The sequence below is a fragment of the Trachemys scripta genome, chromosome 2 (assembly GCF_013100865.1).
Source record: "Trachemys scripta elegans isolate TJP31775 chromosome 2, CAS_Tse_1.0, whole genome shotgun sequence".
Taxonomy (NCBI): domain Eukaryota; kingdom Metazoa; phylum Chordata; order Testudines; family Emydidae; genus Trachemys; species Trachemys scripta.
Window position 1 is genome coordinate 276,021,125 of NC_048299.1, and position 12,339 is coordinate 276,033,463.

General features: G+C 46.9%; 1 protein-coding gene across 7 annotated transcripts in view; it reads right to left on the reverse strand.

The window, feature by feature from the left end:
* The window catches only part of TSNARE1 (t-SNARE domain containing 1), a 609,011-nt gene that overhangs the window by 499,276 nt on the left and 97,396 nt on the right, over positions 1-12,339 (reverse strand). For all 7 annotated transcript variants that reach the window (XM_034763709.1, XM_034763708.1, XM_034763705.1 and 4 more), the window contains one exon: positions 9,941-10,062. In XM_034763709.1, coding sequence (XP_034619600.1) covers positions 9,941-10,025 — 85 coding nt within the window. In that variant the 5' untranslated portion in view covers positions 10,026-10,062. The remainder of the gene's footprint in view (positions 1-9,940; positions 10,063-12,339) is intronic.

Sequence of the window (12,339 nt, forward strand, 5' to 3'; positions counted from 1 at the left end):
TTTAACATTATAGGGACAGAATTTCTGCAAAAACATGAGGGCACCCAAACTCTGCTGCACCCTGATTTCCAAGCAGATGCATGCATGTGAAAACCCGGGTTGAGTTGCTGACAGCAGACGCTTTTAAAAGTCTTGCACATGCTGTCTGCCCAGATGTGCAGGGCTCAGTAGGCATCCACTGGAAACCCTACTAGTTTGAAAGATGCTATCTGCTTCCCCAGTTGATAGTGAACTATTCTGGAGCCAAGAACTATCCAAACCAGTGGAACTATTGGAAGGTACAGAGAGTGTGACATATGTTACTATGTAGTAAAGAGTCTGTATTAGAAGACGCACATTTTAACTTGCTTAGGAGAAGCTCCCTGTAAACACGGTGACAAAGTTCCTCCTCTACCTTGGTGGGTCCTGCACTTATTGGCGGATTTTCTTGCCTCACAAATTCACTGTGTGGGTCGGGAAACAGCCCAGAGACCTTCCCCTCTGGCAGAAGCCACAGTCCAGGTCAATTCCTCCTGTGTCTGATCAGGAGTTGGGAGGTTTGGGGGGAACCCGGGCCCGCCCTCTACTCTGGGTTCGAGCCCAGGGCCCTGTGGACTGCAGCTGTCTAGAGTGCCTCCTGGTACAGCTGTGTGACAGCTACAACTCCCTGGGCTACTTCCCCACAGCCTCCTCCCAACACCTTCTTTAGCCTCACCACAGGACCTTTCTCCTGGTGTTTGATAATGCTTGTACTCCTCAGTCTTCCAGCAGTATGTCTTCTCACTCTTAGCTCCTAGTGCTTCTTGCGCCCAGCTCCTCACATCCTCACAAACTGAAGTGAGGTCCTTTTTAAACTCAGGTGCCCTGATTAGCTAGCCTGTCCTAATTGATTCTAGCAGTTTCTTAATTGGCTCCAGATGTCTTAATTATCCTGCCTGTTTTAATTGGTTCTAGCAGGTTCCTGATTACTCTAGTGCAGCCCCTGCTCTGGTCACGCAGGCAACAGAAAACTACTCATCCAGTGACCAGTATATTTGCCCTCTACCAGACTCCTGTACCCCACTGGTCTGGGTCTGTCACAACACCTATAAAACTAACTCATTTTCCTCCTTCAAAATCTGCCTTCAGCTCTTGCCGTGATGCCTACAAAAAAACTTGTCAACAATTAGGCAGCTGGTGTGCTGAGACCACTCCCTATCAAGCTGATAAATGTTGTCCCGTTCCCTGGTGCTCCCATCTGTATATATGCACCTGTTGTGTCGTCTTATACTTGGATTGTAAACTCTTTGGGGCAGGGACCTCTCTTTGTTCAGTGTTTGTACAGCACATAGGCCAACAGGATCCTGGTCCATGACTAGGACTCCTAGGCAGTTGGATAATAATCAATAATAGTAACTGGGTAAAGCCACCTATGGAATTAGGATTTTACACTATCCGTAGATGAGCACTTGAAAGGAAAGAGAAGCTAATTTTCCATCTCACTAAAGTTTATTTACTACTTTTCTCTGAACTTTGCAGGAACACGGGTGCCCAGAAGCGAACATAAACTCCAGGCATGGCTGCACTAAAACTAGACAGGTGAGAGACCATTACCTGTCTGCTTTGTGACACGGTATTCAATTCCTGAGAATTAACCACTAATCCAAATGGCTCCTTTGCCCCTTACTACACCTAACTATTGCAATGTAAAATCACTCTCGCTCATCCTAACCCACCTTAAAATTACCACGGCACAGTAAGATAAGTGAAGACCAGAGAAGCACCTTTAAGAATTACCTGGCTTGTGGCATTTTAACTGATGCCATTTGCATTATTTTGACCTCTATGTATTTTTATATGCAGTGGATCTCTGTTCATTTTTCCCCACCGAACAGTAATCCTGGAAGAATGGGTTCACTACAGCAGGGCATATTGTCACACTTTAACAATTCAGGGCTTCACTTCAACTTCACTGTAACAATGTTTCATTTCTTCCACATGTACTGCAGGCAGATGACACACCTCCTGTTTGAAAAAATTCCTATCCCGCCAGGATCATTTCAGTCTTTCACTCTTTCCAGGCAGAGAAGCTGAGTTCTGCACATTTTAACAGTGAATCTTCACTAGTGCACATCCACACCACCTTTGACTTTTGTGTGCAACCTCTGGTGCACAATTGCAAGTTGGACATGCACGAAAGTGCACTTTTGGAAATTCACTTTCATCTGAGTCTTTGGGATGAGACCTTAGAAATAAGGACCCTGTCGGTTCTGTGTGGGCAGTTTATAAGAGTACAGGAATATGTCCCAGCGTATTAGCCAAAGATATGTCATTATTATGCCACCTGCTTTGCCTCAGTTTGTTGCCATCCTCCACCCCAGAAGTGGCTGCATTTCAGTAATATCATGTGTGAGTATACTTTGTAAAGCATGCTGGGATCCTTCCGGATAAAAGGTGCTATATGTCATAAATGAAAAATGCTCTGAATAATCTGAACATTTTTATTTGGCTTTTTTTTTTTCTCCAACAAAGATATTTTTGGGCCCCAAAACCTCCATAAATTTGGGTCCGAGATCCATTCCAAAATTATAGCAAAAGGAATCCATAAATCTTTCTAAATAGATTGGCTTAAAAAGGGCAAAGCCTGTGCAATCCAAGACCTTGTTATCAGATTTTTTCCATGAGCAGCAACATTCTAATCATTATAATTCCATTTGTCATCGTGTCAGCTCAAGAAGGCTTTTTCCTCACTTCCAAATAATGTATCTTCTCTTGCTAGGTGAGTACATGAGGATCTAGGATCAAGAAGGCTTTTTCCTCACTTCCAAATAATGTATCTTCTCTTGCTAGGTGAGTACATGAGGATCTAGCACAGAGGAAAAGGAGCCAAGATGTACTGGAAATACAACTGGGCAAGGGACTTTTTCAACACTTTTTTTTTTTGGTTGCCCCTTTCATTGATCTCCAAAATAAACTCTTGGAAGATAAACATTTCTTCCTGAATGCTCTTCTTCCTTCATGGTGCATATCTTGTTATAGAGTCTCAACATCCACAGCTCTGGGCTGCACACAATAGTTTCTTGGCATACGATTATCAGGCCAGGCACATTAGTTTGTTATGGTAGCACTACCTGAGAGCGCTGCACCACACTGCTTGTTATTGCATGGTCAGGCCCATAAGAATAGTGTCTCACAATTCATGGTTCTGTTTTGTTGTTTGCACATCACTCCTGTTAGAAGTGTTAGTGATAATGTAGGATTCCGGTCTGTATATTCGCCGGAGATAGAATTTGGGGTCTTGTTTGCCCACTTCAGTTTTGATACTTTTATATTCTTACTAATATGTGTGAACAAAGACACTTTGTGTTGCTTCTGCCTAGCCAGATGGGTTTGTTAGTACAATGGGAACATATAAGAACAACTACAGTGTTACTGGGTATGATGGGAGAATAATATACAAGCACACACTTGAAGACTGCCTCAACTCCTATCTCAAGGCAAGGTCAAGCAACAGACGGGAGGAGCAAGGGGGAGATGGTATAAGAAACACTAAGGCCAAAGAAATGCCTGTCCCTGACTGAAATAAACCTCACTCCTTACCCCCCCCCATGGAATACAAAAGAGGGGAGATGAAGAATCCAGATTCCCGACCCTCCAACAGGGCCAATCAGAGCGGGGGCCAGGAGGGCCATTTGGCCTGGGTCTCAACCTCAAAGCTCAAAGGAATTGCTTCAAGAAATACTCAAACTTGGACTCTCTGGGGTGTTTTCTAATATCACAATTGCATTGTGTATTTTTGTCAGTTTGCCTGCATCAGTGGCTTCAGGTGAACGCAGCTTCAATGTGTTGAAGCAGGTAAAGAACTATCATCGTTCAACTATGGGACAAGAGCGTTTGAATGGGCTCGCCATGCTTAATATCAACTGTGACATTGCACGAAAGCTAGATTTTTCCTCAATAATTAGTGCATTTGCACAGGAAAAGGCTAGAAAAGCGTTTATTACATTAAAAAATATTCAAATTGCGTCTCACTCTTTTTTGGGTGCCTTATTTTGTTTTCATGTGTCGTCGTTTTTTTTAGTTTTATTATGGCTAGGGGCCTCAAAAGCTGGAAGTAGCCCAGGCCTCTGGACCGCTGAGAGGGTCTGCCCACCATAACAAAACAAATTGTACGAGGTGGGACCAAAGGCCTGCACTACAGGTAAATGTATGCCTGCTAAGGAGGGGGGTGGACAGGACACTGGGAAACAAGGCTCATGAGACCTATGGATATGCTTGCTTAAAACTAACCCCAATAAACATTGCATTGCCTGCACTTCGGATTTCCAGTCTTCTACTTTCTGTCTGCGTGACAAAAACCAGGGGAGGGGGTAAAGGAAAAGCCCCCTAACAACTACCGGGCTGCACACCTTGGTTTGTCATTGTTGGGTTGTTACTGAATAAGGGGGTACTGGCACCCATTTGTTAAATATAGAGTAAAGAACATTGTTTTCAAGAACACACATATATCCGTGAAGGATTATATTCACCCGGCAAACAGATTAATGTCAGAGACGAAAGGAGGCCATACCCCTTTATTCTGACCCCACTGTGGGGTTTCTACCCTGAGCAGGTTTTCTCATTAACTCAGTAATCCATCTCAGGGGAGAGTGGAGGCAGAATACGGGTTTCCAAATCAGCCTCCCTTGACATTTAATTCACAACAATATTTGGGAATCCTACAATGAAAGACAGCCCACAGGTGTCACTCACTCTGTCAGGATTAAAGGGCAAAGAACACGGCAGAGGCTCCAATGACACTGAGGCACAGAGATGGGATGCAAAGAAGACAAAAAGGTTCTCCAGGCCAACCCACCCGCTCCGCAGCTAGTACAGAACTGCCCCCCGCTGCATCTTCTAGTGCGCCGGCTAGTCCTTGTCCAGATGTCCCCGAGCAACAGGCCCCCCAGTCTCATCTTATTAACTTCTATTTATACCCCTTTCTGCCCTCCCCTCCCCAAAACACACACTCCCTTGGACAGCCAAAAACAAGGAGAGTGGCAAAGTAATTATTAACACTTATTGTAGTACAAAGAATAATCATTTGGAATTCTTACATGGAAGGCACAAGTAAGAGGGCAAACTGCTCAACAGACATGACCAAACCAAGGCAACATCCCTCTCAGATAGGCTGATGATGTCCACTTATACAGATGAGGAAACAAAGGCAGTAACAGAACCCAAGACTCCTGGCTCAGGGGTTTGTGCTGAACAAACAAGACCAAGGCTCTTCTTGCTCCCATTCTTAAATTTTGGAAAGCACCTATGTAGCACTGAACAAGCCTCAAGGCCCAGGAGAGAAGAAGGAATCAACAAGCCAGAGAGATAGGCAATCCCTTGATTTTCAAAAGCCAACCAAGTACGCTCACTACTGAGCAACTGGAAGATTCACTTGCACTTGCCTGAAAAATAAACCTGCCAGTCTTCTTTGATCTGTACATGAACACAGCCTGAGAACAGCAGGAGGGATGGACTCAGTGTCAAAGCTTTGTGCACCAGATAACACCTTACAAAGATTCCACACTAACCTAGCCCTGCGTTCTGGGCTTCTGCTGTCACTGTTCTTTGGCTTCCCAGAATACCCCATTCTGCTTCACTTCCAGAGAATTCATCCTTCCAGGAGCAATTGCTTATAACTGACAACTTGAATTTGGCTCAGGACTTAAAATTCTGTTTAAATAAAAAAAAAAGCCAAAACTCATAAGAAAACCAAAACCCAACAGAAACATTTCCATTTTTTATTTCCCTTCTCGTGGCAACACCTGATTGGACACAAGGAAACATTCCTTCTGGAACATTTGCAGCCCATTTGCAAAGTGCTAGCACAAAGCCTTTACCATGGTGCATAGGCTTCGTGCTGGCCCTCTGCACAGGGGTGAATTTCACACTAAATCAACCAGCACAAACTGTGACAAGCAAATGGGGATTATAAAACCCCTCTGTCACTAATTATATATAGGTGACCAAAGCAGAAGGAAAGACAATTCGCTGGTTTAATATGGATGATTTTTAAACTGATGTCGTCCCTAGAATAAAATATGCAGACTTTAAAACTCCAAAAAGCACCTCTCTAGGTCCGTTTTTGAGCCCTCTTCCTGGAACATCTGAGTGTTTCCACCCATTGTATAGCAATGTACACAAAGTAGTTTGGTCTCCTGCTAAGATGGCAAACGTCAGCCCTCTGATGGTGCTGAAGATGCACAATGAAAGCAAAGTTACATAGGGGGCGTGTGCACTGAGATTAGGATGGGCTTGGCATAGGCTGGGCCCTCCTCCCTCCTCTGTGCCAAGCCTATCGCAGCTCCTCTAGGGGTGTGGATCTTTCCTTGCATCACAGCCTCTCCATGTTGCTCTAGTCCAGGGGTGGCCAACCTGTGGCTCCGGAGCCACATGCGGCTCTTCAGAAGTTAATATGCGGCTCCTTGTACAGGCACCGACTCCGGGCTGGAGCTACAGGCGCCAACTTTCCAATGTGCCGGGCGGTGCTCACTGCTCAACCCCTGGCTCTGCCACAGGTCCTGCTCCCACTCCACCCCTTCTCACCCTCTTCCCTGAGCCTGCCGTGCCCTCGCTCCCCCCCCCCCGAGCCTCCTGCACATCACAAAAGAGCTGATCGGGAGGTGCGGGGAGGGAGGGGGAGGACTGATCCTGTGAGTGAGAGGTGCTGGGGGCGGGGGAGCTGATTGGGGGCTGCTGACGTATTACTGTGACTCTTTACCAATGTACATTGGTAAATTCTGGCTCCTTCTCAGGCTCAGGTTGGCCACCCCGGCTCTAGGACCACCAGGTGGACTATCCACTAGGATACCCCACTCTGCACACATGGGAACGCACCAAGGAATCAGCTCCCGCTCATTGTGAGTGGAGAGAAACCAGCCTTGCCATCGGTAATGCTGTAGACCACCCAATGCTCCTGCCCACTGCTCTCTCCAGGTTTCCACAGCTCACTCATTACCGTGGTATCTGAGCAGAACAGAGTCCACCACTCCCCTCCCCCCCCCCCCCCCGCCCCGCAATACCCTATCAGGAGCAACGTTTCCTATAACTGTCTGCCTCAGAGGAGGGCAGGCACAAGAACAAACTCTTTCAGAAAGCTAAAGCACGAGGGCGCAGTCGTTAGCTCCCCTTTGTGTTATGATAGTTGTATTATGAGTTTGCTTTTATAAAGCGCAGCCTCGCACTGTGCATTAGAGGCCATTTAAAACATACAGGTTGACATCTGGACGCTTTGCCTCTTTTTACTTTATCATTTCCAAAGCCCCCCCAGGAAAGAAGGAGGTGGGAGGACAGGGAGCTTTGGTTACCAAAAAAAAGTGCAGCCATTTGCTAAATGTTATTTCTGGGTTTGCATGTATTTACCGAGTGACTCTCTGTTCCCATTGCTGTCATGGAATAGCACATTGCACAGATTAGATGCAGCATCCCCGTGAGTTAATGTACCCACAGTGAACGCATCATGCCCAGCTTCCTTCTGCACATCATTCCAATTGTAAATACACCTGGATGACAGGAACAGAATCCCATGTCTGCCAGTGAAATGCTCTATCTCCAGTCCCCACAAACGCCTCTAAAAACACTGCAAGCAAAAGACCCCCGCTCAACTTATATGGTAAACAATGCCGTACACGAAATTCGCGCCCGTGCTAGTCATGTTATATGCACTAGTTCAATGACCGATACATGAATCAAACCCAACAGAATGAGCCACCATGCAACATGCAAAAGCAAGCATCATAACATGCAACACAGTAACTCGATCACGCCCCAAGACTGAGGACACGGTGAAAACTGATCAGTCCCCAGCATTCCCCACACATCCTATTATATTAGAACAAGGCAGACATCCAATGATATTACAGAGCTGGAACTATAGAATCACAAAAATATTTCTTCACCTAGACGACAAGCCAACCTGGGGAACTCACTGTTGCAAGATATTACTGAATTAAATATTGTCTCTGGAGCTAAATAAGATTGAGACCACTGTCAACATCAGTAGCAGTGCAAATTAAGAGCCCAACTGTGCAATCCTTAAGGGCTTGTCTACACAGTACAGCAATGCGCGCTATCGTGATGTGATTTCTAAAGCACACTAACGTGCTGCACTTTAATTGGAATAGCAGTCTGTTACTGTTCAAGAAAGATGAATTCAAACTGGAACAGGTGGTAGGAAGTGCTACTAGGATGATCAGGGGAATGAAGGGCCTATTTTATGAGAGGAGACTGGAAAAGCTAGGCTTGTTTAACCTAGCAAAAAGAAGACTGAGAGGGGATATGTTTGTTCTCCATAAATACATCAAGGGGGTAAACACCAGGGAGAGTGAAGAGCTATTTAAACTGAAGGACAATGCTGGCACAAGCACAAATGGGGATAAACTGCCAGGAATAAATTCAAGCTGGAAATTAGAAGAAGATTTCTAACTATCAGAGGGGTGAGGTTCTGGAACAGCTTCCCAATAGGAGCCATGAGTCCAAACAACTTAATCAGAGAGAGCTGACCAAATTCATGAGTGCCATTGTATCACAAGACTGCTTGTGATGATAGGAGACAGAGCTCAGCACACAGCCCTGGGGATCACTTCCTGTTTGTGTCTTCTATTACTAAAAGCTCATGTTTCAAGGATTCAGACGGTCAACCTGCAAGGGTCAGGAAGAGATTTCTCCCCTGCTCTCCCGCAATGTATTCTGGGTGAGTTGTTGGTCCCCTTTCGTTGAAGCATGAGGGATGCAGATGGTGAGAGATGAGACACTGGGCAGGGTGGACCAGGGCTGTGAGGTGACACTGAGCATTCTCTCTCTCTCTCTCGCAGGTGCTTGGGGGGCTGGCTGGTTCTTGCTCATATGATCAGGGTCTAACCGATCACCATATGTGGGATAGGGAAATAAATTTTCCCCTGGGTCAAACTGACAGTGACCTTGTGGGTTTTTCACCTTCCTCTACAGCATGAGAGTGCAGGTCTCTTGCCAGGATTATCTGGATATATCTCACTTCATCATTGTCCTGCCACTGCAGGGGCCTCAAATACCGGTGCACCTCTGTCCTTCCTAGCTCTGCCTGTGGCACATAATAGTCTTGTCTCCTGTGGGCTGTAATACTTTGGTCTAATTTATGTTATTGGGTTTAGTGCGCGGGTGCTGGGTGGTGCTGATGGCCTGGGAAAGACCAGAGGTCAGACTAGATGATCTGCTGGTCCTTCTGGCCTTCAGCTCTATTAATCTATCATTTTAAGTGCACTAAGGAACCTTTAGTGCACAGCAAGGTCTGCACCGGTCAATTAATGTGCAACACATTTGTGCGCTTTGGAAATCACACCCCAGTAGCACGTGTTACCCAGCAATGTAGACAAGCCCTTACTCTTGTTGGACAGTAATTACTCATGCGAACAGCCCCACTGAAGTCAGGACTATTTGCATAACTGATCCTCAACATAAGGGTTGCACAAGATAGCCCTAAAAGATTGAACAATTAAATCATGTACTTTGAGGGGGCAGCATGCTGGTCAGGGAACAATCACATACCTACACCCACTACATAGCACTGCATAGTAACTAGGTACGCAGTGGTGGGATGTATGTTTTCTTCTGAAGCATAAGGTACTGGCTACTGGAGGGACTATGGACCAACAATATAATTTGCCCGGGCAATGTTACATTCCTATGACATATTGCATGACATGTCTTGATATTTTATGACGTGTTGTGAGACCACTTGGAAAGCAACTCACATCTTCTGTCTGGCTCTCAGTACTGAAGTCAGAGAAGAGGGGCTAGAAGAGATCTTTAACTTGACGTCCTTGTGCCTAATCACCACACAAAATGATCTACCATATAGTGTAGCATTTGGCTACTGAGATCCATCAGCCTTGTTATACATTAGCAATTAAAACTGCCTTCCCCGGCTTAGTCATGAAGGGTAAATTATAGCACGCAATCAATACTTTACCTAGGGGCTGATATCCTTGTCTCGATGGGCCTCCAAAGGGGTTCCGGCTTCCGAATCCGCTCCCATCAATGGAACCATAAGACATTTTCTACGGAGCGGTGAATGCAGATTTTCTCTTGAGGCTGAAAAAGGACACAAAGAAAGAACAGTTGGCTAAAGTCCACAAGCATTGCCTAAAAGACCCTGCAAAGGAAATAAAGCCCAGAGCTTTCCTAGTAACCTTGTCCACCACTAGTGAGAGTAGAGCACCGGGCGGGTGAGTGGGGTGGTCAGGTCTCCTGAGTTATGTCCCTGCCCTTTCCACCGACCCGCTGTGTGACTTTGAGTAAATCACCTCCCCTTTCTGTGCCTTAAATGAGCATAACACCACTCGTCGGGGGTTGGGAGACTTCATTCTTTACCGTGTGCACCGTCCTTTGAGATCCTCAGATGGAAGGCGAGTGCAGGGAAGTGTTAGCAAAGGAACTTAGCCATTGCCTTCTGCAGCATTGTCGCTACAGAGCTGGACAGGAGTCCATCCGTCACACTGCAGGCTTGACGAGCGCTAGAGAGACAGTTTATGGCCATATCATAATCTCCTGGGCCTCCGGTACAAAAACTGCAGCCAGAGTTTTTTCTCCTTGCCTGTAAAAAGATGCTGCATCAAGCAGCAATAGACTGAATTCAATACAGTTCTGGCAGCTGCAAGCCTAAATCTCCTCCTTCATCTCCTCCTTGCCTCTGCAGCACGCACCCACCTCTGCCCCAGAAGCCTTAGATTATTTCAAAGGGCTCCCAGGACTCAAAGGGCCACACGTGACTTACCCTGGAGGCCCGGGGAACCTGATGGCCCAAAGAAATAAGGACCAACGTGCTAAGGCAGGGTTGGTAGGTAGCCAGGAAGTGGCAGAAGTGGCAAACAGGAGAAGGAGCAGCATGAAAAGTGGTGCTGGCTCCCCTACTCCCAGGGAGCAGAACTGGAAAGGGCAGCCCCTTCTCCTTGCTTGTGGTGGTGAGGCCAGGAAGAAGGACAGTGGATGGAGAAGCTGATGGCTGCAGATGGAGCTGATGGCTGTGACAGAAGATTCCCTGCTGAGAAGGTGACAAGGACCATACAACAATGGTTTTCCTGGCCCTGCTCAGTTGGGATCCCTTCACTGGAAATGGTGCCTGCAGCATGAGAGAAGGCAGGAACTGGGAGCCAAGCAGCTGTGTCTGCACTTAAGATGCATGTTGGGCTGAAGGGTATAATAAAAACCCAGACACCCCCCAAGTACATACACCAGCAGCGTGGTCCAAGCAGCTGGGGCAGGAGGCGGGGAGTCAGCAGACTCCCAGCGACTCGATGTGTAACCTCAGGCAAGAAAGACGCCTGCTTGGTGCCTCAGTTTGCCTGTGCGTATAATGGGGATAACACACGTGCCCCGTTTTGGAAAGATACAAGTCTGGAGTTATCTATGAATTACCTAGGCTAGGTGTATCGAAGGTACGAAAGAGCAGTTTCTGTAGGAATTATTCATTGCAATTTATTCATGGCACCAGCTACCAAAGCCTGCAGCAGAAGGCGAAGTCTGTTGCAGCGAATCCGCTCAGCTGCCTACACGGCAGCACTTCATTTCAATCAGCCTGCAGGAAGAGCAGAGTCTCCAGACCCCACACCTCCGCTTGGACTTCGGCCGCAGAGTCTCCGGACCCCACACCTCCGCTTGGACTTCGGCCGCAGAGTCTCCGGACCCCACACCTCCGCTTGGACTTCGGCCGCAGAGTCTCCGGACCCCACACCTCCCCTTGGACTTCGGCCGCAGAGTCTCCGGACCCCACACCTCCGCTTGGACTTCGGCCGCAGGCAGCTGCTGCACGCTTTTTTCTTTTAAGCTTCAAGACACCAGGCAAAATTACTGCTGCCGTTAGTGTGGGCAATGGAATCCATGACATTCCAGGAAGCCACTTACTGCGCTTTTCCGACTGGCGCAACGGCACACAAACGGAGAGCTGTGCAATTTATCTCTGCCTCAAGAAAAAAAAAAAAAAAAAACCAAGGACTAATCGACTCCCATTTCCAGTTCCCTGTCAAGTTGCAGATCTCATCCAACAGCGGAGCCACATTCCTGCACAGAGGGGATGTGCCAAGAGATTCCTAGACCTTGTGGCAGAACCAGCCTCCAATACAGTTGGCCTCCAGGAACGAAGCTGCAATAGCCCTAAAGCCAAAGGGGAGATTCAGCTCCGAGAAGCCAGACAAGAGAAGCTACAGTGAAAAAGAAACTGAGTGCAGGAGTCAAAAGGCACAAACCAATAAAAAAAGCATAACTGATAGGGCTCTAACAATAAACACAGTTCCTCACACTGCTCTAGTGTCTTTCAGTTGAGGATCTCAAGACACATTACAAACATGAATTAGGCCTCAACATCCCCATGAA